This window comes from Callorhinchus milii, unplaced genomic scaffold, assembly GCF_018977255.1.
Source record: "Callorhinchus milii isolate IMCB2004 unplaced genomic scaffold, IMCB_Cmil_1.0 Scaffold2, whole genome shotgun sequence".
Classification (NCBI taxonomy): domain Eukaryota; kingdom Metazoa; phylum Chordata; class Chondrichthyes; order Chimaeriformes; family Callorhinchidae; genus Callorhinchus; species Callorhinchus milii.
The window spans coordinates 77,172,362-77,197,265 of record NW_024704743.1 but is presented as its reverse complement, the minus strand read 5'-3'; the positions used below and the strand labels follow the sequence as shown (position 1 = coordinate 77,197,265).

Below are 24,904 nucleotides of genomic sequence, written 5' to 3'. Positions count from 1 at the left end.
CCCTCCCAGGCCCCGCTCTCGCTACACGGCCCCCCCGGGCGGGCCTCGGATTATGAGCCATGGACCCGCGGGTGTTGGACAGCCCGGTGACTCTGGTCATCAAAGCGCCCAACCAGAAATACAACGACCAGACCATCAGCTGCTTCCTCAACTGGACGGTGGAGAAGCTCAAGAGCCACCTGTCCAAGGTGTACCCCAGCCGGCCGGTGAGTACCACCCCCTGCCCGAGTCCATCTCACCAGACCCCGGGAGGGAGGGTCAGTACAGACCAGCTTTGAAGGGCCTGGGATTTACACCTCAACAACAACTTGCATTTATATAGGGGAGTGCATCGGAGCGCTTAATAGTGGTTGATGCTGAGCCCGGGGGTGGGGGGGGGAGGAGGTGACTGTAAACAGACTGGAAGAGGAAGGTCTTCAGGCGTGATCTGAAAATGGGGAAGGAGGAGCCAAGGTGGAGGGGTTGAGTTCCAAAGTTTCTGGCTGTAGTGGCTGAAAGCGCGGCTGCTGATGGTGGAGCTCCACTCAGTACCCGAATAACAACAGCAATTCTAAATTTATAGAACGCCTTTCAAGGGAGATGTTATCCTACTTTCCTACTTCTCTGTAGAATATATAGGTTGCTATGTCAATACATTGTTATTTCCTGATTCCAGCCTGAGTTAGCTAATACAAGTCTCTACACCCATTATCCTTAACCTAACTTTAATACTCTTGCCCCTACTATGTGCCTTCTCCTCCCCAAAGACAAATATCCATTAGTATAGAGTTATTGAGTGCTGCAACTTGTGTTGGAGGACTCTGCAGTGGTGAAGTAGTTGCAGAAATGTTAGGTTATTTCACTATAACTTTTCATTATTTTCTATGATTCTCCCCTCTACTACCATTCACAAAATCCAGGTCATCCAAAACTCTGCCGCCCGCATTCTTACCCGCACCAAACTCCCCGATAACCCCAGTCCTTGCCAGATTGCACTGGCTGCCTGTCCCAGAGAGGATCGACTTCAAGATCCTCACCCTTGTCTTCAAATCCCTCCACTCCTCTGCACCCCCTACCTCTCTGACCTCCTCTCTTCTCAAAACAGTTTTTTTTAAGGAGTTATTACCCCTGGAAAAGTGATCCGGCTACGGACCAAAAACTGGATTCCTTCTTACTTGCTAGGTAAACAGAGGCATGTGGAGTAAAGAAACTTGCCCGACATTTTGCCCTGCCGGGAATCGAACCAAGGTCTCTTGCTTGCGAGGCGAGACTCCAAACACTTAGTTACAGGACTTTATTAGTGATTCAAATCAACCTGATTTATTTGCAACAACAGCAAATTACATTTGTATAGTGCCTGTCAGGAGGATGACCCAAGATGCTGGACAGTCAGGGATCTGTACCCGACTTGGGTTGGGATCAGGAAGTGTGGAGGGCCGGTAGGAGGTGACCGATGGCACAGTCAACGAAGAGGTTATTGAAGGAGGCAAGGGAAGGGGTGAGGCGGAGGGACTGTGAGATGGAGTTCCAGAGGGTGGGGGCAGAGGCTGAAGGTCCGCCCGCCAGTGGTGGGTTGGGGAAAGCAGAGGACGTGTAGCAAGCCGGAGCCCGCTGAGTGGAGGGAGCAGACAGGTTGGTAGGGGATTAGGAAATCACAGAGGTAGGAAGGAGCAAGGCAGTGGAGGGCTTTGAAGATGACGACAGGGATCTTGAACTGTATCTTCTGAGTGAAGGGGAGCCAATTCAAGAGTGAAGTTAAAAAGTTCTTTCCGTTTCCCTCTTCGGAAGTGATGTATTGGACTTCAGGGATTTTCTCAAATCTGTTCCAGTACACAGTGTAAAATGTAACCAGGTTATTAAACTATGGTACTTGCTGTAGAAAATAGATTGACTCTTTGAGTTTTGAAACTGTTGTAATTGAAAACTCTTTTGCTGAATCCAATTTTTAAAGAATCAGCTTTGGTTTAGGTGCTTGGCTTCTTTATGACTTGTGGTGGGGTGGTCCAACCTTTGGCTGCTGAGAGCTGGATGGTGGATTTGAGAAAAGTCTCTGGCCGCATAAGCAATATTTTAGTGTTTCCCTTCGAGAAATGCAATGAGTAAGAATCGTGTAAAAATCCTAGGTTTTAAATTGTGTAACTGTATTACTTAATTTTTATGTATTAAAATCAAAACGCAAGATATCAACTCGGTATATGGAGCCTGAAGAACTGCAGGGCACTGAGTACAGTGCGGGCACTAGAACCCGGGTGGATTACATTGTCTCGTTCGCCTGGCACAAGGGACGAGAAGCTGGGCACGGATCAGGGAGTGTGGTTGCAGATACTGAAATCAGGCACCTGGGTACAGAGATTATTCTGTATCAAATGCAAGGATTATTCTTTAAAAAGTAGCCCGAGCAATGGGAGAGGGGGTTGTTGGGACATGGGTACGGAGCCCCAGGTACTGGGTGCGTAAATGGTTCATGGGTCAGATGGAGTCATCACCCCTGCTGGATGTGGCTTGCGTTGGACCAACCTGCCTTGTGGGATCAGCAGTGATTTTATTGCAATTTATTAAATAGTAGTGCTACTTGCACAGCAGTGTGAGATGTCTTAATGCAGTTATGTACACTGAATTTCTGATTTGGTCATCTGATGTAAGGAAAAATCAGACCAATTATTGATTGTTCTTATATAGAACCTTGAGTTTTGAGGAGGGTCCCCTTTGCCTTCCCAATTTATTAATTATAAACTTTATTTGTTCATAGAACTGCTAATCTAATTGATGCACCGCCCCTGAGGAGACCAGGGTGTTTGGTTAATTACTGGGTCAACCACATACTCACTCAATAAATGCTTCCATTTTTTACGATGGATTGCAAGCGAATTGACACAATGCTGTGTGCAAAGTGGCTGTTGCATTCACCTACCAAATACATAATCACTCCATTTTACAGTATTCCCTGTAGAGCACTTTAAGGCATCCTCGTGGCGAGAAAGGTGTTACATCAAGTGTAATGATTTTTTTTAGTACCAACATCCCTTGTTCAATTATCAGTGACTGAGCCTTGCTTTACCATGCTCCTTTGGAACTCTTCCAAACCCACTTCATCTTGCCACCTTTCCTGCCTTCAGAAATCTCATTAGAACATTGCCTGTGATAATCATCTTTATATTGTTCCATGCTTTGACTCTTTTATTGCACCACCTCATTTATCAAAAGCATTTGAGACATTTTTTCATATGGCAGTTGTATTAAAGTGCAAGTTGTTTCACAGACTTTAATGGAGAAATGAAAATGTAATAGATTGAGCTAAATACTAGGATATGGCAGCAGATTTTCTAATTTTCAATTCATGCATTGTGGTAAATGTGTTTTACAATATTACCCTTATCGCTTTTTAATTATTTGAGGATTTTTTTTACTTTTGACTGTCCTGCTTTATCCTGCTGTGAGGTGGAAAGGGAATTGGAAAATTAAACATTTATCATAATGGATGCTGTTTTGGAGATGAGAATGCTCCCTTTTATGAGTATATTAAGGAATAGGGGTTAATTTTGAAATCCGTGGTGATCTGTAGATCAGGGAAGTGCATCTTTTCTGCTCTAAATACCTCAAACTGCCAAGATTTCATGTTGCCTTTCAACTTTTTAATTTAAAAAGTTTCTGGCAAAGTACAATCAATATAAAGTACTTTTTTTCTCTTGCCCAAGCTAGCTATTATTGCAAAATTTCTGAAATTGACTATCAGAAAATAGGTCCACAGAAAATTCTGCTGGTTATGGAAGCTATTGCACTGAGGAAGTGGCTAGCTTCCCAGTACTGCAGACTGGTACTGGTACTACACTGAGCCAGTGGTGGCTGACCCGCAGGGCCGTCAAGAACCCCCACACCCTCCCCGAAAAGATTTGCACAAGACTTGGTAAGTCTATGTTTGACAGTTAGTTTTCATTTTACAAAAAGAAAATGTATTTTGTTGGCCGACCATAAAGGTTGGCCATCACTGCTCTAGACCACCTAATTTGTGGTTTACTTTTTACAGTTTCAAAAGTCCTTTCCTCAAATGTTTCCCTTTTATTTTTGGAAAATCTATAGAATCGTTTTGTGTATCACACTCATTTATCTGTCTCAGTACCTCAGCCATCTGTCTTGTTAGGACTACTTTTTCTGGCTGAGAAGGTGTTGGTAAAAGTCCTCTGGTTTCTTTCTGCTTTCGGCAAAGTTTTTGCTCTGTTAATATTTCCCTACAGTGATACAGTTGAGTTAGGTTCCCTAGTATTTGTGGGAGATACAGAGGGGAGATGGTGACACTGGTTTAAGTAGCTTGAGATCTGCTGCATATTTTGTTTTGCTATTCTCCAAAGACCAGAAATGCATTTTGGTTTTCTTGCTGCCAAAAGTTTGAAATGAGTTGCACAAACAGCAGCACAGTTACAAACAGTAAGAGCTGGACGTCCATGGGACTGGTGGCAGCATTCCACTGTCAGGTCATATCAGTAACTTCAGATTTAGTTTGCATAGAAGTTGAGCCCAATTTTAATGAAAGAACTTATTTTACAGTGCCTATTCATGCCTGTCATTGTGCTTTACAATGATATTGTCAAGTGCATTGACAGTTTTTCTAATCAAATGTTGCAACTGTTTTGTGCACAACAAGTTCTCACAAATATTCCTGAGGTGAATAACTTTAACTGGAGGATTGTAGGCCAGAATTATAAGAGAAATTCTCTTTTCTTTTTAGTATTATCATGGGATTTTTAATACCCGCCTGGGTGCATTCAATTTAAAGATTATCCAAAGAATGGCACCTCCATTAAGGCTGCAGGGATCCCCTCATCCCTTGCTATATTTCTCCTTCTCAGTCTCTCACCACTAATGAAAGTGTGTACTGCACGCTGATTCAGATGTTAGGCAAATTAAGAATTTTATGTCCTGAACTTTACAATTCCAGTGGCATCTAAAAGTGGCCCTGATTTTGTATCAGAATGTGCATGCATTGCTTACATATTCCTGTGAATTGTTAAAAAGTCAGTGTAGCCACTTGAGTTTTGATTTTAGTTGGTAATGCATTCAGGCAGCCATGAACGGCATTGTTGACTTCTGGTCTTACGATTAATCTTATTACAGTAGTAATATTCTTTACCATTTAGGAAATACCAAATCATTTTGGCCATTTAACATTGTACATTTGCATTTGAATAGAGAAATTCATAAAATATTGCGGTTCCTTGCCCTGGTGCTTGACTTGTTCTGTATTTCAGAGACTATCTCCTTTGTTGTATTTCTGTTTAATGGGAGTACATGAGTATATAGGGTGGAAGAGAATGATGCCCAGAGAATCTTCTGCTAATTCACTGTGCCTTATTGCTCAAGCTTGCAGTGATGATATCATTAATGCTTGTTTTGCAGTGTGACTGACATTGAGTACATTGGCTTAACTGCTGCTGACACATAAATTGACTCAAAATTGATTAAAACCCTCAAAGATACTTTTTATAAAGTGATTTGAAGCCTATAATTAAATCTTTGAATTCAGATGATGTATAGACTGAATGACCAGATTAATCTTGTATGCTGTCTCATTGATAATCGAGAAGAGTATTTGATGTGCAGTGGTTTGGGAATCATCTACTTGCATTCCCTTTCAGACGCAGGAGAGGCAGAAATTGGATAGAAAATGGGAGCAATAATAATACTCAAAGCTGTTCCAAGTGGAATTTTATTAATTTCAGGCACTTGTATAATTGTTTATTTACTTTAGTGTTGATGATTTTGTGCTGCTATAATATTTGTGTTTGCACCGGCTTGAGCAAGCACAAACTCATAACAGAATATTCCATCTGATTTGAAGCTTTCCAATGCCCTACTATCCCCTGTAGCAGAATAATACAGCTGATAATTTATTGTAACTTTCCATTCCTCTCTAAATTGTCAATCCTGACTGCAGTCAGTTCCTTTTTGTACTTTGCTACCAAACTTGTTTGAGCATCATAGCAAGGGATGACACTTACTGCATTGTATTTTTATATCATGATTTCAGTGGCTGTCTTGCAGTCTCTTCTTACAAAGAAAAACAAGTTATCAATATTGAAAAATGCAGCATTTTGATTTAAACTATAAACTATTAACATGATAGGAAACATTAAGCCCAGTTAATCAGACTATGACTGTTTTGAATAATTGCTCCCTGCCATCATCTTGGTTTTTGTAGCACCTTGAAGTTGGAGTACTCTGAATAAAAAAAGCAAGGTTTTAGTAGAAATTGACCAATAAGAGGGCCATTTTCTCCCAATCCGTCCTCTATATCCCCGGTACGGTACACTTATTTTAGTATATCTTTAATTAAATGCCCCAATTTGATTGGTTGTTGCATGTCCTGAAATTTTTAGGCAAACAGTTGAGGGGATTGGGATCACCGATGTCATAATCACATGTGAGGTATTGATGGTGAGACTTGGCGCCAAGGATGCATTAAACAGCATAATACTTAGCTTTAAGAGGAAAAATTAAATAACAAGACACATTCTTATTCTGGCGTGATCAGGCTGCTCATGCTATGGGATAAATATTACTCACACTACAGCTGCGCTTTCTAGTTTGACATGAAGAAATGTCAGAAGTTGATCTCATGTTAATCTTTAGATGTCTGTCACTTGCCTGAAAAAACTACATGTGGAACTATATAGAGGCCAATTGTGAGTCTTAATTTCAGATATATGAAACTCCCAAAGTATTTTTAAAAAATAGGCTTAGAATAGGGTGCTTTGAAATTAAATAAAAGTAAAGACTAAAAGTTACAAAAAGTGAGGGCTGTTTGTAAAGTAATTTATTTTTATTTTGCTAGCTGCTTTACTGTACGATGGCTCTGTCTAATTTCTGTGGCTTTTCATAGCACATAAGTAATTTAAACTTAAAATTACAGTTTAAGAGTTTTATATATTGTACAAAAGGCCCTGTCTTATTGCTAAACCACCCAAATGATCATTATTCTTTTGGATCTGGATGAGAGATGAAATGTACTTGAAATTGTTTTCTTTGCCTCTTGGGGCTTGACATTACGGGGAGGTTGAAAGCTGATTAGAGAGAAGCCACTCCATTGACCTGCTTTTGAATAGTTACCCTACATTGATTTCAGGCTATGAGTGTTTTGTAGTTCCACCTTTGACTTTAACAGCATTTTATTATGTTTGGATATCCATTGTTTGTCAATTTCAGTATCAAATTAGCTTGGCAAAAGAGTAAATATTTAGCTGGTTAAGTGCTCCTGAAATCTTAAAATATTACATGTCTTGTTACTTATTTTAGAGTTGAACTAAACATTATAACCACAGAATGTAAATGGCTTTTAAAGTATTAGTTTACATGTAGGTTTGGTGGGGCATACAAATAAATTTGAAATTGCTATGCAAAACGGGGGAAGTAAATAGAAATCAAAAATGATAGTGCTTGCATTTGATATATAGTGCTAGTGCCTTTCAATTCAGCACATCTCAAAGCACTTCATGATTTACTGTAAGGTGTATTGTATTTTGTTTGCGAATGTAGCAGTTACTTAACTTATTTAAGTACATTATTTAAACTTCATAATAATGCTATGTTCATACAAATTATTGGTTAGACAATTGGAGTACTGCATTTAGTTTGAAGCATCGAATTTCAGGAAAGATTTTAAGACTGGAGAGGGTACAGAGGAGTTCTACAAGAATGGTTGAGGCGCTTTAGTTCTGATGAAAATTTGGAGAAGTTGGATCTATTTTCACTGGAGTGTGGATACGATTGAGAGGGGACCTGATAGAGATATACACAGTTCTGAGGGTTTGGGGAAGGGAGATGCTATTTCCACTGGTAGGGGAATCTGACTAGGGGACATAGTACTGAGATAGTCACAAGAAGAGTGAAACGAGAGTTTAGGAGAAATGTCACTCAGTTTTGGGATGTGGAATGCCCTGCCAAGTAAGGTGGTAGAATCAGAGTCAGTTGCGGGCTTCAAGAGAGAACTAAACAGGTGTATGAAGGATAAAGGCATCAAGGAGTATGGAGATAAGTCAGGGCAGCAGGATTGACAAACACCTTGCTCTTAGAACCGGTGTAAACTCAGTGAGCTGAATGGCCTCCTTCTGTATTGTAAATTTCTCGGATTCTATTTCAAATTACTATTGTAATCTCTAACGGTTGGGGCGGGGTGGAGGGAGACCTTCCAGGTACTTCATATTCTCATCCATACCAAATTCCACAAGCCCATCACCTTAATGTTCGCCTGGCTCCCTTTCTCCTACCACTCAAATTCAAGGTTCTCTCCCTTTCCTATGGTCCTCACCATTCATGCCCTAGCTCCTCCCTATCTCTGATCTGCCCGCATCCTCCGCTCAGCTGATGTCTGATCCTTCAGTCATCAGCTCCCCCAACCTGTGGAACTCCCCATTTCTATCCATGCACATTGCCCTCTTTCAATCTTTAAATGCAACCTTAAAATCTACCTCTTTGACTACGCCTATGGTCACACCTCTTCCTCCCTTTCTCAGTGACCGACCCTGCCCTGTGAAGTGCTCTTGAGACATTATCTTCTGTGAAGAGCATTATATTATATGCAAGTGGTTGTTTGGAAGTTTTATCTATGTGTATGTCTGGGTACTTTACACAGTTCAAATAGATATAGTACAGTCACATTCCATTAGGTTTTAGTTGACTTTTAAATAAGGATTACCGTGCTTGTAAAATGATTAACTCAGACAGTAGGATTACTATGTTTTTTAACTGAAATTTAATTGAGTACAGTTGAATTTAATAGTAGTGCTTTTATTATAAATTTGTTTTTGCTAATTACGGAAGGGAATCTTGTATAACTTACCCAAATGGATCACGATTCATTGTCAAATTTGGTCCGTGTAACAAACTTAGCTAACTCGATTCTGACTCATTTGTGAATATCAGTTAATTTACACAAGCCTTGAAAATATCGTTAAGAATAGTAGCTTGGTGGAATACAACTTGATATATTTTAAGCAGATATTAATATACATTAAAACTTAGGAGCTTATAATATATAAGTTATGCCATCTTGCCTCTGGTGCCCTCAAAGGCTTTGCTCAAGAATAGAAATTCAGACATGAACTTAATTTGGGGGTAGGTAAAGTAGCAATAGTGTACAGTTCCTCGTTTTGAATAAAGTATCAGTATATCTGAGAAGAATATCTTTTGCTTGAATTTTAACTTTTTCTAATATGAACAGTTCGGGTTATCAAGCATAAGAAATCTTTGCGCAGGTTGAAGGGATACAAATTACAGCCGGATTCCATTATAAGACACCTCTGTATTGTAGAGTCTAGTTATAGCTCAGTTGTACCATGGACAGCGGTGTACTGGAAGCTCTTTGTGCTGATTGACTGGCTTCCTGCACCTGCAGGAAATTATGTCAGTGTTTATTTTCCTGCGCATTTGCAGCATTCAATCTTGTCAATGCTTCTTGCCCATAGAATGCATAATGCGGAAGAAGCAAGGCCAACAGTTATCATTTTTATTCTAACGCTCATTATAATGCGGGATCTGATTTTATGGACCCAAACCACTGTGTAATAACATAGACTATCTAGTTAGCCGACTATTAACTGCTTAGGACATAGACTGATAGTCATTTATTTGTTTTTGATTTTGACCAAAATATCTGGGAAGATAAATTGCTGGAACTCCTAGCATATGGTACAGAAACCCAGACGTCCTTTCTATTAAAAGACGCCATGGATAAGGTATTAGCAGAAGTGAATATTAAGTGTTTTGTAAGGTGAATGTTTTAAAATTGTTTTTTTTCCCTTCTCTCTCCTTGCACAGTCCACCAAGGATCAGAGACTTGTGTATTCTGGAAAACTTCTCCCTGATCATTTGCAGTTGAAAGACATTTTCAGAAAGGTAATTCAAATCTCTGTATCTGTGCTGCTTTATTTCTACAAGCAGTTTTGGTTATGCTTAGCTAGGTTGAAGGTTCAACTGAAAGTCCCATTTTGGTTGTTTTGTAGTGTTAATGTACAGTGTTAGTGTTGGAAAAGTATGATATACGTAGGGATGTTCCACAACATTTGACTCAGCCATTGCTCTTTTTGATATTGGTGATTGGTGAAAAATAGTATTGATTAATATAAGCATCGTAGTTTGTGTGATGACCTGATATTTGTACTATTTTGGTACTTATATTGGGGTTTCCCAATTAATGCAGCTACCAAGCTGTCTACTGTATTTTCCTGTTCTGGTTCCTATTTAGTTATCACTAGAACTCTTTCCTTTGGACTAACATTTGCTCTAAATTTTAGTGGTAATATTTTTTGGACTCTGATGTATTAAACCTAACTAGTGCAAATGTTCAGTTTTCTTAGATAACTAAATATGGATGAGTGCTCTGCTTCATATGCTTGAATCCTATCCTTGATAAAGTTGCTAGTAATTTGGTCTTCTGGTTGATTCTGACCTGTTCAATATTTATTTAATTCATCATACAAATTTGTCCCCAATTGCTGTTGTCTGCCATTCTACAAGATCTTCACTCTTCTGCTAACTAATTCAGTGCCATCCCAAGAAAGCTTTGGATGTGGATTTTCATGAATTTCTTTCCATTCAAAGGGTTTTGAAAATTTGGAATGCAGTGCCACAATATGTATGCCATGGATGCAGAAACGAGTGGGGTCTGTCATGATCTAACAAAGTGGCCACACAAGCTCGACAGATTGAAGCTCAAACTCCTAATTGACTTATTCTTTCTTCCTCATCTCACTTGAAATGTAGCAAGACGAGTATCACATGGTTCACCTAGTATGCTCTTCAAGAACTCCCCCAGGATCACCCAAACCTAGTTATCGGAGCAATGGAGTCATTGGAGCTGGAGCTAATGGTGACACAGGAGTTAATGGTGATGCAACGGTAAATGTATTTCCATTTTATTCAAAATAAATAGCTATTTTTAAAATGTGCATATTTCAAAAAACTTGTGAAGCAATAATTTAAACCTGCTCAAGAAGTCTGCCACCTATGTAACATTGTAAACTGAGGAAGATTTATAATTTTTCCATCTGAACAAAGTTGTACTCAGTCATTCAAAAATGTCTTGTCAGTTTTCGATTAACCCTGCATAAAGTGCCTTTTCCGAAATTAAAAATTGGTATTGTATACTAAATTATTCCAGTGTCTCATTTATGGATTAAAAAGTGATGTCTCCAACAACTCGCCCTTTGATTTTCACCAAATTCTAACTTACTTGCTTCTTCTGGGTTAGCTAACTTGTCAGCTCTGTATCTGAAAAGTATTTCAGTTGCTGGTCATGGGATTTACTGACCTCAGCCTCCTTGCCTTTGTGATATTTGGAAAGTTGATTGCTTTATTTATTTGGAGATTATGTTAAAATAGTCACCTGAAAACAGTATATTAAGATTAATGGAATATTATTTTTTATTTATTTCGAATATTCCTTAGATTACAATAAATTGGATTTGTCTACAAGCCAAACCAGTTATAATGAGCCTCAATTATAGCGGGAGTCTGTTTATAAATTATAGGTCCACACAATACCAAAAGTGATGTACACTTTGCCTTAGTGCTGAGCTGCTGGTTTCAAGAAGAGCAGCTGTCATTGCTTTAAGTGCTGCACAGGATGCACTGCTGCAGTCAATTCACATAAGAAATGACGTCCATGACAATGTGAAAAGTTGACCGGCGTGTTTTTTTTTTGCACATCTCGTTAAAATATGGGAGTCTGAATTTATGGACACAAACTACCATATTATGACAAGTTAACCTTATTCGTCTTGCTTTTATCTTGTTTCTTTCTGTTCACTTTCTGAGAGTACTCCTGTTTAGAAATTTTATTCTGAGCATTTGTTGCTGGCACAGAGTGTGGTATTTCCTGGCCCAATTATTTGAGCTGAATGAATATCACAGCCAATTACTGCTGACCCACCTCCATTCTTGGCCATTTCAGTTGACAGTAATTATTCCCCAGTTTTGGGTTGGATCGAGCAAGAAAGTTGCTGGGTACAATCCTACCTTTCCTGCATTATTGTTACCCATTTCTTGGATACAGTAGTCACCACTAACAGCATGATGAAGATTGCTGCAATCAATTTGTGATTGTGGCACAAATATACAGCAACAATCACTTTACAGTCTATCCTGTGGAGCGGTTTGAGATGTCGATGACATGACGAGGCACTATATCAAATGCAAGGATTATTATTATTTATGATCCAACCTTTGTGACTCTCAAGTGAAGAGAGAGAAGTAATCAAATTTGGGCAAAACAAAAAACGCTAAACGTACTAAATGATCCAGTACTTCCTGGATACAAATTCATTTTCCAATTTATTAGAAATAAAATAAAGCAAATTATTTGGATTTTACTTTTTTTCAGAGTTCTGATAGTTCAGTTGCTACATCGCCCTCTTCATCTCCCAGTCAAGAATCCTTAATTGGATCGACAGGTTCTAGTTCTGCTGATCTGAGGCATCGTAACCTTTCTCCAGTTCCTCCAAATGGTTTCCAGCATGTAATGCAAGGGTAAGTGGTGTTAAGGTAAATACTATAATAAAATTAATACTGACTCGTATTTGCACCAAATGTGATCTGAAGCAAGCGTATAGCAGCAGTAACATTAGAGCATTCTTTTCTGGGATAACTGAATTCAGGACCTGAGTTCTCCTAGTCTTGGCTTTTGCCAACCTGCACCTAATGCTATGCAGAATTAGGTAAGCAGGATGCATCCCTCCATTCCAATGAACATCTGGAATTTCCATATGTTGGTTTGGATACTCTTAAACATGGTGATGGATTTCTGAAAACCAAAGGTCTCAAAATCTGTTTCTGAACTGATTCAAACCAAAGAAAGAGGAAGCCTAAGGTCAAATTTGGTCAGCTCATCTGTGTAGGAGGGATAAGTGTCCAGGGCCTCTTTCCACTCAATTTAAACGTATCTTTTGGTTGTACCATAATGATGTGGACATAACAGTGTGTGAACTAGCGTGTTATGGCTTCATAACCAATCAAACAAGGCTGAATTGCATATTTCTATGGAATTGTTCACTCAAATGATGTCTGTAGGTTGGGCAAGTGATCTTAAATTAAACATGTATGAGGTAAGCATCTTAATTTCGTGGTTTTGGGCATGTGTTTTTATATTAATAGTGTTGTGCATTTCTCTTGCCTTCTTCAAATGTCCTTTACCAAAACATGTGGCCTTGATCTTGTGGAATGACCTTGACCACAATCAAATAGTGGTGCACTGATGTAACAAAATCTCAACTATATCTTTGTGTGTATTCCATATGGCTGGAGTTGTCAAACCATTCTTTTTCTCTCCAATATCATTGTAGGAGTTTTCTATATTGTTGAATGGAACACCTTAATAAATCAATTATTTTTAAAAAGTACAATTTGAATGCTTAGATTACTTTGTTTTATATTCAGCATCAGTGCTTGTTATAAAACGTGTTTAACTCTTAGCGAAGACTTAAACAGGAAGATATTCTGAGGAAATACTTAATGTAAAGTAAAGCTTGTCCTAGTAGGTATCCAGTGCAGTACTAGGCCATACAGTAGATTGGAGGTTCAGGTCCCGGTCTGCCCTAAGTTAGCTGATCTCAGATGGAGTGCTGTAATTGACCTCTGTGTACCAAGAGTTGCGAAGGGGAAGTTTAGTCTGGAGAAGTGAATTTCTGGTGTTTATTCCTAATTTCTATGACATCTATTTTGGATCCGCTCTGGTGATACAAATATTTCTGGTAACTACACCAAAATCCTCTTCTCCCACCCCCACCCCGGCAGACCCAGTCAGCTTTACTCCACCTCTGTAACATTTCCCACTTCTGACCACTACCTCTCTCCTCGGGTTGCTGAGACCCTAATCCATAGCCTCTAAACGTTCACGCAAATCTAGATAAGCCATGGTTCATCGTTGGTATTTGTTCAGTTTTTGTTGATTTAGTATTTCTTGATTAATGGCATAAATTGTGAAATTTCAATCCAGAAAATCTATTTTGTTGGCAAACCATAAAGGTTGGCCACCGCTATGTTCAGTATTTTAGGCAACATAGAAACAACAACTTGTATTTATGTAGCTTTCTTTGTCACGTAGGATACTGTCTCAGAGCACTGAGGGTTTTGATAGTAGAAACCATGCCATTTGTATCTAAATTTTTTAACCTGAATCTGATTGTATTGTGGTTGAGTTTTGTGTCTAGAAAAGTAATCTAAGCATTGTAAAACTACATGCATGCTGTTAAGATAAGTCTGCCCTGTTTACACTTCAGACCTAACAGGGGGGGCTCTGAGTGATAAGACTGCAGTGAATGTGGCCACCAGAGAAGCAGAGAAGGAGTGAAGAAGCTTTTGTTGTGGGAAGCATCTCCATTACCACAGTAACAACTAGGTTGATGGAATACCGATACTGGTTTCACATCTGCTGCTGTGTTTACATCAGGGAGATACTGGTATGAAAGCGCTGCAAGGCTCTGGCTGAGGAGGTAAGTTTTCATACCAGTAGGGTTTACACTAACTTTCTACTGGTATGGCCGCAGACTAGTTTCATACCTGTAAAAAAGAGGTGGTAACAAGGAACTAAAATTAATCAGTTTAGAATTCAAAAATGTTAGAAATCATGCAGATTTGCTCAAATATCTAATTTTTTTATCCTGTTTGTATGTTCTGGATGTGAATGAATATACAGTATATAAAGCTCAAATCTGTTTGAAAGGTCAAAATGCAATACAAGGCCAAAATCAGCTGTATAGGAAAGATTGGGGACAAGAAAAGGGAACTTAGCCTATTAGCCCTGCTCCTTCCAAAGACGGGACAAAATCTTCTTGCTGATGAGCTTCACCTGACCTACTTTTGATTCTCTGAAGAATAATCTGCATCAATACTCCATTTCCACAAGGACCATTGATTTCTTTCCTCTGCACACAGTTGTGTCCTGTTTATTTGAGTCTATATTCTGGTTTTTATTTGGTGTCAGCCTGGCTGTTAGTTGCACTCTCGCCCCTGAGTCAGGAGACAATGAGATCAAGCCCCATCTCAGAATTTTAAACTCTCGCAGGTCCAGACTGACACTCCAGTACAGTTGTGTAGTGGGGAATGCTACATTGTTAGAGGTGCTGCCCTTCAGATGGGACATTAAACCGAGAGCGCGGATGCCTGTTCAGGTGGATGTTAAAGAAATCATGGCAATATTCATGAAGAGAAGGCAGTTTCTTCTGGTATCTAGCCATAGATACTCCAGATAAAGTTGGTCATTTATTTCATGGCTGTTTGTGGAACATTGCTTTAGCATTTCCATGTAAATGGCAATCCAGTTCTGAAGGAGCTAATGGATGCATCATCAACTACTTTTGTTTGGAGCATGTTTGTTCCATAACACTCCTCATCAACTTTTTCTCTTCATTAATACCTGAACTGAAATGTAATGTTACTTTGAAATAAAATTTTAATAATCCCATATTTTGTAGCATCCACAATATATGAAAGTAAAATTTGTTCTGTCTACAATATAAATCAAGACATTAAATACCCTGGCCAGGGCAAAATTCTAGTCCAAGTAGGCACTGTTCACTGTCATTATCTCCCAAGTTTATCAGTTTTGAGTAGCCATTGGTATCTCATTGTGTCTTCCAGACATGGAGTTGGTCAGTTTCCAACGCATCCAGGGATTCCAGGTGGCTTTCCAATGTATTCTGTGTACAGCCCACAGCATATCCTTTGGTGGCAGCAGATGTACGCACGCCAGTACTACATGCAGTAGTAAGTACTCATTTCTCAGCTGTGAGGAAGGAATACTGTAAAAATGTAATTATTGCTTTGTTTTAGGCTTTGTTTTATATTCTTAAACAACAAGATGTTTAAATTCTGTGCATTTCCTTTGCAATTGGTAGTTGCATTTTTTTCTGATGTTTTACTTTTTAATGATGCTGTAAGTGGAGTCCTGTAGCTCAGTGGTTAGAGCACTCGCTTTGCAAGTGAGAGACCTGAGTTCAATTCCAGGCAGGGCGAAACCTTGGGCAAATTTCCTTACTCCACACACCTAATAATAATCCCTCCAAAAAAAAATAATAATAAAAATTGGTCATTTTCAATCCATGACTGTTTGTGGGACATTGCTGTGCACAATTGGCTGCCACGTTTGCCCACAAATATACAGTCAATTCACTTTACAGTATATTCTGTGAAGCGCTTTGGGACGTCTAGAAGACGTGAAAAGTGCTATATCAAATGCAAGGATTATTATTATAAGAAATCTAGAAAATTCTCCCACCATCCACATACTCACCCATACTAAACTCTGCACCCTATCACACCAGTCCTTGCCAGGCTCCACTGGCTCCCTATCACAGAACAGATCGATTTCAAGATCCTCTCACTCATTTAAAAATCCCTTCATGCCCTGGCAGCTCCTAATTTCCGATCTGCTTTCTTCTCAGTCCACTACCCGCCGACTGCTTGGCTAGTTCTGGCCGCCTGCTCATCCCTTAACTCCCTTTCCATCATTGGCAGCCACTACGCTTTAGAATTCTCTTCCTCAATCCCTCCACCTTTCCCCCTCCTTGCCCTCTTTAAGATCATGACTGAAGACCTTCCTCTTTGACCGTGCTTATAGAAACCTCCTCCCTCCCCGGGCTCGGCATCAAGCTCTGCCATTGTTAAGAGTTCCGAAATATCACCCCACATGAAGGACGTTATATAAATGCAAGTTGTTGTTAGAAAATACTTATTTCTGATTTGGTTAGATTTACATGTTTTAGTCTGTATTCGGTGTAGTTTATCCCCATTTGCACAAAGGTTAAGTTATTCTTGAATAATGAATGTGGAAAATGTATTTCCTTCCATCTTCTGCTAGAATTTGTTGTACTGCTTAGGCAAAGGCAAAATAGCTTTTCTATATTATTACACATAAACCACATCCTATGGACATTGTGCTATAGAGAAATCCAGCTCATGACATCATATGTCTTTCACCATTGATGGATGCCTTTGTTACTCTTTGCTTAAGACTGCTATATCTGTGCGCAATTGGCTACTGCATTTCGCCCAAAAACATACTGTCAATTCACTTTACAGTCTATTCTGTGAAGCGCTTTGAAATGTCTGGAAGACGTGAAAAGCGCTATATCAAATGCAAGCATTATTATTATAACATATTTCACTAAAAATTATTCCATTTTTTGAGCAAGTTCTGTAATCTGCAATGGAGCATAAGGTAACCTCTGAAGAGCACACTTAGAAAATGTCGCCCCAAACAGTGCTTCTTTGGTGAAAAAATATTTCAGTTTTCTTCCCCCAGAGTACTCGACAGAGGATTTTTTTGTGGATAATTTATTTGTGTATTGGTGGGAGGTGGAGGAAGGGGGGGTTTGGATTAGAGGAGGACAAGGAGATTACAGAATATTTTTAATTAAGAATTTTCAGTCATCGATTTCAAATCTTGTTGACATACTCATTTTCTTTGTATCTATGCCAGGTGATTCAGAAACGGTTGTGTTTCGTAAGCACTTAAAGATGTAAGGAATCTGCCTAAGAGAGTTACTGAACTGAATAGTGTGAGAGAGTTTAAACTATAGGGAGTGTGTCCACAGCACTGAACAGCATGCAATACTGTGATTTGGGACTGCCAATGAGAAGCTCACTGGAGTAAGAAACTAATATTCTCACTGATCAATATGGATACCATTCTGATGTTTGGAGTAAAATGATGCCTTATGATGCCTGGTGAAATAGGGCTTTGAGTTAGTATGTTTTACTGACAGAGTGCAAAGGTTTTTCATATTGATGTATCATGTTGATGAGCACAAACTGTCTTTTTCTTCTAGCCAAGCTGCAGCTAGGCTCTCGGGACCTGCCACTGCACAGCAATCTATACCTGCAGCCTCTGAGCCTGTGAATCCTGAGCCAAATCGTCCAAATGAAGCTCCAGCTGCACCTATTGCGGCTGTCCCGGAGAATCGACCTGTGAACCAGAATATTCAAATGAATGCACAGGGAGGCCCAGTGATGAATGAAGAGGACTTGAATCGTGATTGGCTAGACTGGATGTACACAGTCTCCCGAGCAGGCATACTACTCAGTATTGTGTATTTCTACTCATCCTTCAGCCGTTTTGTGATGGTGATGGGAGCCATTTTGCTGGTTTACTTGTAAGTAATAACTCATCTTATTTCAGGATTGAGTTCACAGTTTAACTCAAAAATGTTCCCAAAAGGATTCTCTCCTTTCAACAAATAGCTTTTCCCTTTTTCAATGAAATCTGATTCTGCAAATGAGCAGGATCAGAAATATTAGCTGCTGTTTTTAGTAACCTCATCAAATAATTTTGTCAATCTTCCAAAAAAAGTCCAAAGATTTTCGAAGAAATCCAGACCAATTCCATCACTTTGAAGATCCTGAACACAAAAAATTGGTTTGCAAATAAATATTCAGTTGCTTTACTACAAAGATGAATACTGAAAAATGCAAATTTATTTTCAGTAAACTTCAAAGAATACACTCCCATTAACAAGGACAATTGTTCACATCGCTGCTGGTCCAGTCCAATATTAGTACTGATAGATTGCGAGAGCGGTTCTGATGAAAAAGGCTTTATCTCAACCTTTCAGAATACCAAAAACCCATGTCCTCCCAGTTCAACATGATGTTTGTGAGTTCAGAGTTCTGACCTCAACACACAACAACAACAACTTGCATATATATAGTGCCCTTCATGCAGGGTAGTGTCCTGGAGCGCTTGACAGTGGCAGAGTCTGACCCTTGAGACAGCGGGAGGCGGGAGGTGATCTTAAGCACGATCAGAAAGGAAAGTCTTTACAATAACAACAACTTGCACTGATATAGCGCCCTCCATGCAGGGTAGCGTCTCAGAGCTCTTAACAGTGGCAGAACCCGATTCCAAGCTGTATGGGGGAGGTGGCCATAAACACGGTTGAAGAGGAAGGTTTTCAGGCAGGACTTGAAAAAGTGGTAGGGGGCAAGGCGGAGGGATTGAGGGATAGTCCACCAGAGTTTCAGGGTGTAGTGGTTGAAAGTGCGACCTCTGATGATTGGGCGGAGGATGCGAGGGATGAGCAGGAGGCAGGTACCAGTCGAGCGGAAACGCCAGCTGGTGGATTGGAGAGAGGAGGTCGGAGAGGTAGGGAGGTGCCAGAGAGTGAAGGGATTGGAAGTTGGGAGGGAGAGGGCAAGGCAGAAGGATTGAGGGAGAGAGCTCCGGCGTTTCGGGGTGTTATGGCTGAAGGCATGGCCACCGATGGTGGAGCGGAGGGGGCAAGGGACGAACAGGAGGACAGAGTCAGCCGAGCAGAGGCAGGGTGTGGGTGAGTGGGGGCATAAGGAAATCGGATAGGTAGGGAGGTACAAGGGCATGAAGTAATTTGAAAACGAATGAGAGGCTCTTGAAATCCATCTGTTCAGTAATTGGGAGCCAGTGGAGCCTGGCAATGGACAACACACTTCCTGATAAGTCATCCAAATTGTTTACCCTGTGGGTAAAGAAAACTTTCTTGGTGTCTGTCTGGAAATTACCCTTTGCAGTCCTGATTTGTGACCTCTTGCTCTATTGTTTGGCATATCTGAAAATATTGCTGTAGATTTACTTTTTCAATCCCAATTAAAATTCTATATATCTATGTAGTGTGTGTGTATATATATATGTATATATATTATAATATAAATTATATAATATATATTATATATATGGTCTGCACAAAAATGTGATGTTTGAAGGCATTAGACCCCTTCTTTTAGTAACCGTTATCATTGGAGACTTAGATTCCTGCTCGAAATTAAATGTCTTTGTTCTGTAAATGTACCGCAATCCTCTTAATATTGTCAACAGTTTGAGAAAGAGATTATTTAGCAGTGCTATAGGCCTTTAAAGGCTGTAATTACTAACAAATTGATGTCGGGGTTTGGTAAATGTTTTTCAGTTTAAACTTAGCAAAATCATTGACTTCTGGTCATAATCTGTTGATTAAGATTGGGTCAGTCAGTTCCAGTTAATGTGGTTCCTAAACTCCACCTCTATGCAGATGACACACAAATCTACTTCTCCTCCAGCTGCGACTCTGGGTCCACCAATGTTCTCTAGGCTTGTCAGGCAGATATCAGGGCCTGAATGGAAGTGAATGTTGACAAGAGGGAAGCCATACTCATTGGCTCCCGTCAATATCTTCTATCTTCTATCCTGCATCTTATCCCTCAGACTTATTGAACCAGTGCACAATCTCGGCATCAGATGCAACCCACAGCTGCCCTTCCATCCCCACATCCGCTCCCTGACCAGGATCACCTTCCTCCACCTCCACTACATTGCCTGCCTCCGACCGTACCTTACGCCAAACGCAGCTGAAACACTAGTCCATGCTTTCATCACCTCCCAACTTGACTTCTCAAATGCCCTTCTTTGACGGTCTTCCCAGTTCCACCATGCATAGGATCAGGCTGATCCAATACTCCGCCGCCCGCGTACTCACCCACTCTAAACTCCGTACCTCCATCACACCAATTCCAGCCAGGCTCCACTGGCTGCTTATTGCTGAACAGATCGATTTCAAGATCCTCACACTCGTTTTCAAATCCCTTCAAATGCCCTGGCACCTCCCTACCTCTTCAACCTACCCACAACCCTCTTGACTGGTTCTGGCCTTCTGCATGTCCCTCGTGCCCTCCATTCCACCATTGATGGCTGCATTTTTAGCCACTACACCCCAAGACCCTGGAAAAACTTTCTCTATCCCTACACGTTGTCTCTTCCTTCTCCATCTTCAAGTCGCGCCTGAAGACCTTATATGACCGTGCCTATGGTCACCTCCTCCTCCTGCCAACTCGGCATTATGCTCCGTCGATATCAAGTGCTCTGGGATGCTACCCTACGTAAGTAGCGTGATATAAATGCAAGTTGTTGTTATAAATCCCTTTACGAGACGTTCTTATGGCTGAGCTACATCATCTCTTGTGTGACACACAGTTCAGTTCATTTTGAAAGGCTTTGATCTTTAAAACTGGAGCAATTCCTTTTGTATTGAGTGTTTGTGATCCTTCATTCCACACCACTCTTACTCCCAAATGTAAATTGTGTGCCACTCGCATTGAAACTGGGTAATCTGCTCTCAAGTGAAAATCAGAAGCTTTCATGATTTTAACTTTTAACTTCTTGTAGAACTGTGCATGCACAAACACAGTACCTTAGTGGTAGCTTAAAAATAAAACTTGCAGTGGTGTTTGGTCTCATGAGTCCTCCAGCTAAATTTGGTCATTCACTTCATGACTTGTTACTCCATAGCCAATACTATAATTGGCTACTCCAGGTTGGTTTATCAATGAGACTTGGAGGAGCAGGGATCTTCCCACTCAGCTCCTCTTAACCCTGCAATCCAAAGCCTTAATGAGTACGGTGGTCCTGGCTCGAAAGGCAGCTGGAAAACTGGCCACAGAGTGCTTTCAGTGGCAAGCTACGCCGTTTTAGCTGGTTAAAGTTCTACATACTCAACCAATACATACTCTGAAGTCCCCAAACATTGGCTTTTGAGAACTTGTACCCAATACTCTGCAGTATTAGTAAGCAGAGTGTTCCTTCAATGAATGAGGGTGTATTCCATTCCAGACGTGGGAATTTCCATGTGTAGCTGGCATGCATGGAACACTGGGCAAGTTTCCTTACTCCACATGCCCCTGTTTACATTGTAGTAAATAGGAACCCAGTTGTTAGTCGATTGTTGGATCACTTTTCCAAGGATAATAATCCCCCCAAAAACAATAATAATTTGGTCACTCAGTCCATGACTACTTGTGGGACACTGCTGTGCGCAATTGGATGCTGTGTTTTGCCCACAAATATACAGTCAATTCACTTTACAGTATATTCTGTGAAGGGCTTTGAGATGTCTAGAAGACGTGAAAAGCGCTATATCAAATACAAGGATTATTTGGATGTTTAGAAAACATGCTTTATGTTGCTGGGACTACACATGAGTAGGATTTGATTACAGTGAAAACATTTTTATACATTAACGATTGTGAGCAATAGAAAATTGCAAAACAGGCACTCAAGTGGGAAATTCCCTGGATCTATTGTGCTGCTCTGAAAGTGACATGCCAGGTTTGTACCTTGTATTATAAGTGAAAGATGGAATTGGCAACTATTTTATGAACGGTTAAATAATAAAATAATAAAAAGCTAATGTGGTTCTTAACTTATTGTGACGTTCACTAATCATTTTTTGAAAAATCAGGCACCAAGCTGGATGGTTTCCATTTAGACAAGATGGGCAGAATCGCCAGCCTGTGAATCATCCGGTGGAATTCAACCAAGATGGACAGGAAGATAATGCTCATGAAGTGCATGAAATGGTGAGTGTAGTAAACAGGTTACTGATGCTTTATCATCTATCTCATTACACATTGAAAGTGTATTACTTGCGTTGCAATTCAATCATCTTCTGGTACTTATTAAACTATTTAAACAAGCCATTGTTTTACTACTTTTGTAGTTTCATTTGTAAAATGTCAAAAGCAATACTCCAGGTATGTATGCCAAGCAAGCTCTAGAACAGAAGTAAACCTTCAGATGGGTGTTTTGAGTTAAAGTGCTGATAATGAATTTTAATTTTGGAACAATTTTGTTGTACTTACACATTACTAATACAGATTAGATACATTTGTCCTGTTCTTGATGAAAATATAGTGAACAGTCTGGTGCCAGACAACAGTCTCGGTCAGTTTGTCTCAATTGTTAGGTTCTTCCATGTGAAAATTATTCTTCCTTTATGCAAGATTCACCAAAAATAGATTAATTGGATACTCAGCTCATTGCTGTTTGTGCAGTGATGTATTCATTAGCTACTAAGTTTTAATTACTGAACTCTGAAGGGTAGTGGGATCAAAATGGCAGGAACTTCATTCCATTCTTTATCACTGAGGATTATTACAAAACAGTACAGAAATTATAGTTTTAATTGTGTCCTTTAAAATTTGCATAACCAGTTTGGACTGAATCATTTCGTTGACTTCAGGAGAATGGTTTCTCTGTTAGGCTTGAGTCAATTTGAGGATGTTGAATGGAAAGGTTGCATGGAAAGCTGCCTCTAATTTACAATGTGTATTTCTAGGAACGACTGATGGATGTAGGTGCTGATGATGAGAGTGGCGACAGTGGTGAAAGTGGTGACAGTGGAGATGATACAGCAGAAAGTACAACAGGAACAGAACCACCTGGCTTTATGGCTTCTGCCTGGTCATTCATCACCACTTTCTTTACCTCACTCATCCCAGAAGGCCCTCCCCAAGTTGGCAACTAGACAAGCAGTGGACTTTTCAACTTACTACTTAACACAACTGTATATTTGAGTGGCACTTACTAAAAAAAAAGACTGAAGTGTGGGACTGTACTTAAATCTTTTTTTGTGTTACCAATATCAGTGCAATTTTACCACAGCTCAGTTTGCAAAACCTTTCTCTTCTGATCATGAAATACCTAGGGTGTATAAAGTATACTTTTTTAAACACCCTAATTCTTGAAGCACAAAGATGGAAAATGTGTGCTTTTCTCAGTTTATTTTTGTTTTTATTGTTTTATATTAGCAAAGATAAAATGTAATAAAGTTACCTGTCTTCCATGTTTTTGTTGTAATTGCTACAATGATTTAGTAGCAACTGGGTGCTGATTATTTTTCAAACAAGCTAACCAGGATGTCTGCTGGTAAGAGACAACACAAAGAGCTAAATAAATATAGACTAGCAATGTTGAACTGCACCTATAGAACAAGAACCCAATTTAATTCAAGAGACTACTTTAAAAAAAAAATGTTTTTAACATTGTAACTGCAGATTCTAAAAACGAAACCTGCTTTTCAACATCCCTTGGATGCACATCAAATTGCTGCACTTTCTGATTGTTGAAGAAACCTGTTCCTTCGAGGCGAGTTTGCACCACAGCACCCTGTTGAAAAATGCTGCCACCTGGTCCAGTATTTATCTAATGTGCAAAGTTGAAAATGTAATTTGGATTGTTAAACCCAAATTCATTGTGCTCGGTAGCTTGATTTGACTTGCAAGTTTGATGTTGAACCTGCTCGTATGCAAGTGAACAAAAAAGTTGCAATATTTATCCATGACTTATTGTATGCTTATATGGACATGTTGAGGGTTAATATTGGTGCACAACAGCAGCAATGTGAAATATTCTGTAATGTTCACAATTTGTGGTGAAACTTTATTGCAGTGAGTGCTGGTTTGGAGTACAAAGGCTAAGATCAAATCAAACTGATTCATACTTGTTTATATATATGCTTTTAAAATGTTATTTTACATTTAAAGACTTAAGTTTAGAACTCTTTTACTTCCTTGTTTGTATCAAAGGAATTCAGAGTTTGAAAATATAAACGAGGATCATTATCAACATATTGCCAGTTTTCATTTTGGAATGACAATGTGACTCTGATGTTAAATGGCATATGTCCCTGATGCCACACAAGGGTGAGAGCATAGTTTTGTAAGTAGTGTGATTGAAAAATGCTGTGGCCAGTCTGATGAGCAATAACTGCTACGTACAAAGGATACAGCACAGTTTGGAACCACTTACAGAAAATAAAGAGCCAAATAAAGTCTGCCTGCAGCATGCTAACATCTTTCACTTCCAAATATTGTCACACTGTATTATTAGAAACCAATAAAGCAAATAATGGTATTTCAATAAACATTCTTACACTTCAGGATTCTTGCACACAAGGGATTAAACTGGTTTTGAAATTAACTAATTTTATATTTGTAAAAGTAGGTAAATCGCATTTTGATAAAGGACACCACAGAAATATATTACTAATGTGGAGATAAAGGCCTATACATAATGATGTCCCATTCAGGCTACTGTCACCAATCATTGAACTTGTGATCCATCACCTGCTGGCTTTTCAGAACATTATAAGTTTGGTAT

General features: G+C 39.6%; 1 protein-coding gene across 2 annotated transcripts; it reads left to right on the top strand.

Moving 5' to 3' along the window:
- Positions 1 to 24,658, top strand: herpud2 (HERPUD family member 2). 2 transcript variants are annotated; one of them, XM_007900889.2, is made up of 8 exons: positions 1 to 206; positions 9,787 to 9,864; positions 10,732 to 10,866; positions 12,350 to 12,495; positions 15,604 to 15,729; positions 17,793 to 18,116; positions 22,206 to 22,323; positions 23,082 to 24,658. In XM_007900889.2, exons 1-8 carry the CDS (start codon positions 60 to 62, stop codon positions 23,268 to 23,270), a joined length of 1,263 nt encoding a protein of 420 aa, XP_007899080.1. In that variant the 5' UTR covers positions 1 to 59; the 3' UTR covers positions 23,271 to 24,658. The 2 variants fall into 2 exon arrangements, with proteins under 2 accessions (XP_007899080.1, XP_007899081.1); XM_007900890.2 differs by lacking the exon at positions 15,604 to 15,729.
- Positions 24,659 to 24,904: the final 246 nt, after the last annotated feature.

Coding starts and splice junctions, on each gene's coding strand:
- herpud2 (XM_007900889.2), top strand. CDS start 60: ATGGACCCGCGGGTGTTGGACAGCCCGGTGACTCTGGTCATCAAAGCG. Junction 207..9,786: donor AGGTGTACCCCAGCCGGCCG/GTGAGTACCACC, acceptor CTCCTTGCACAG/TCCACCAAGGATCAGAGACT. Junction 10,867..12,349: donor GAGTTAATGGTGATGCAACG/GTAAATGTATTT, acceptor ACTTTTTTTCAG/AGTTCTGATAGTTCAGTTGC.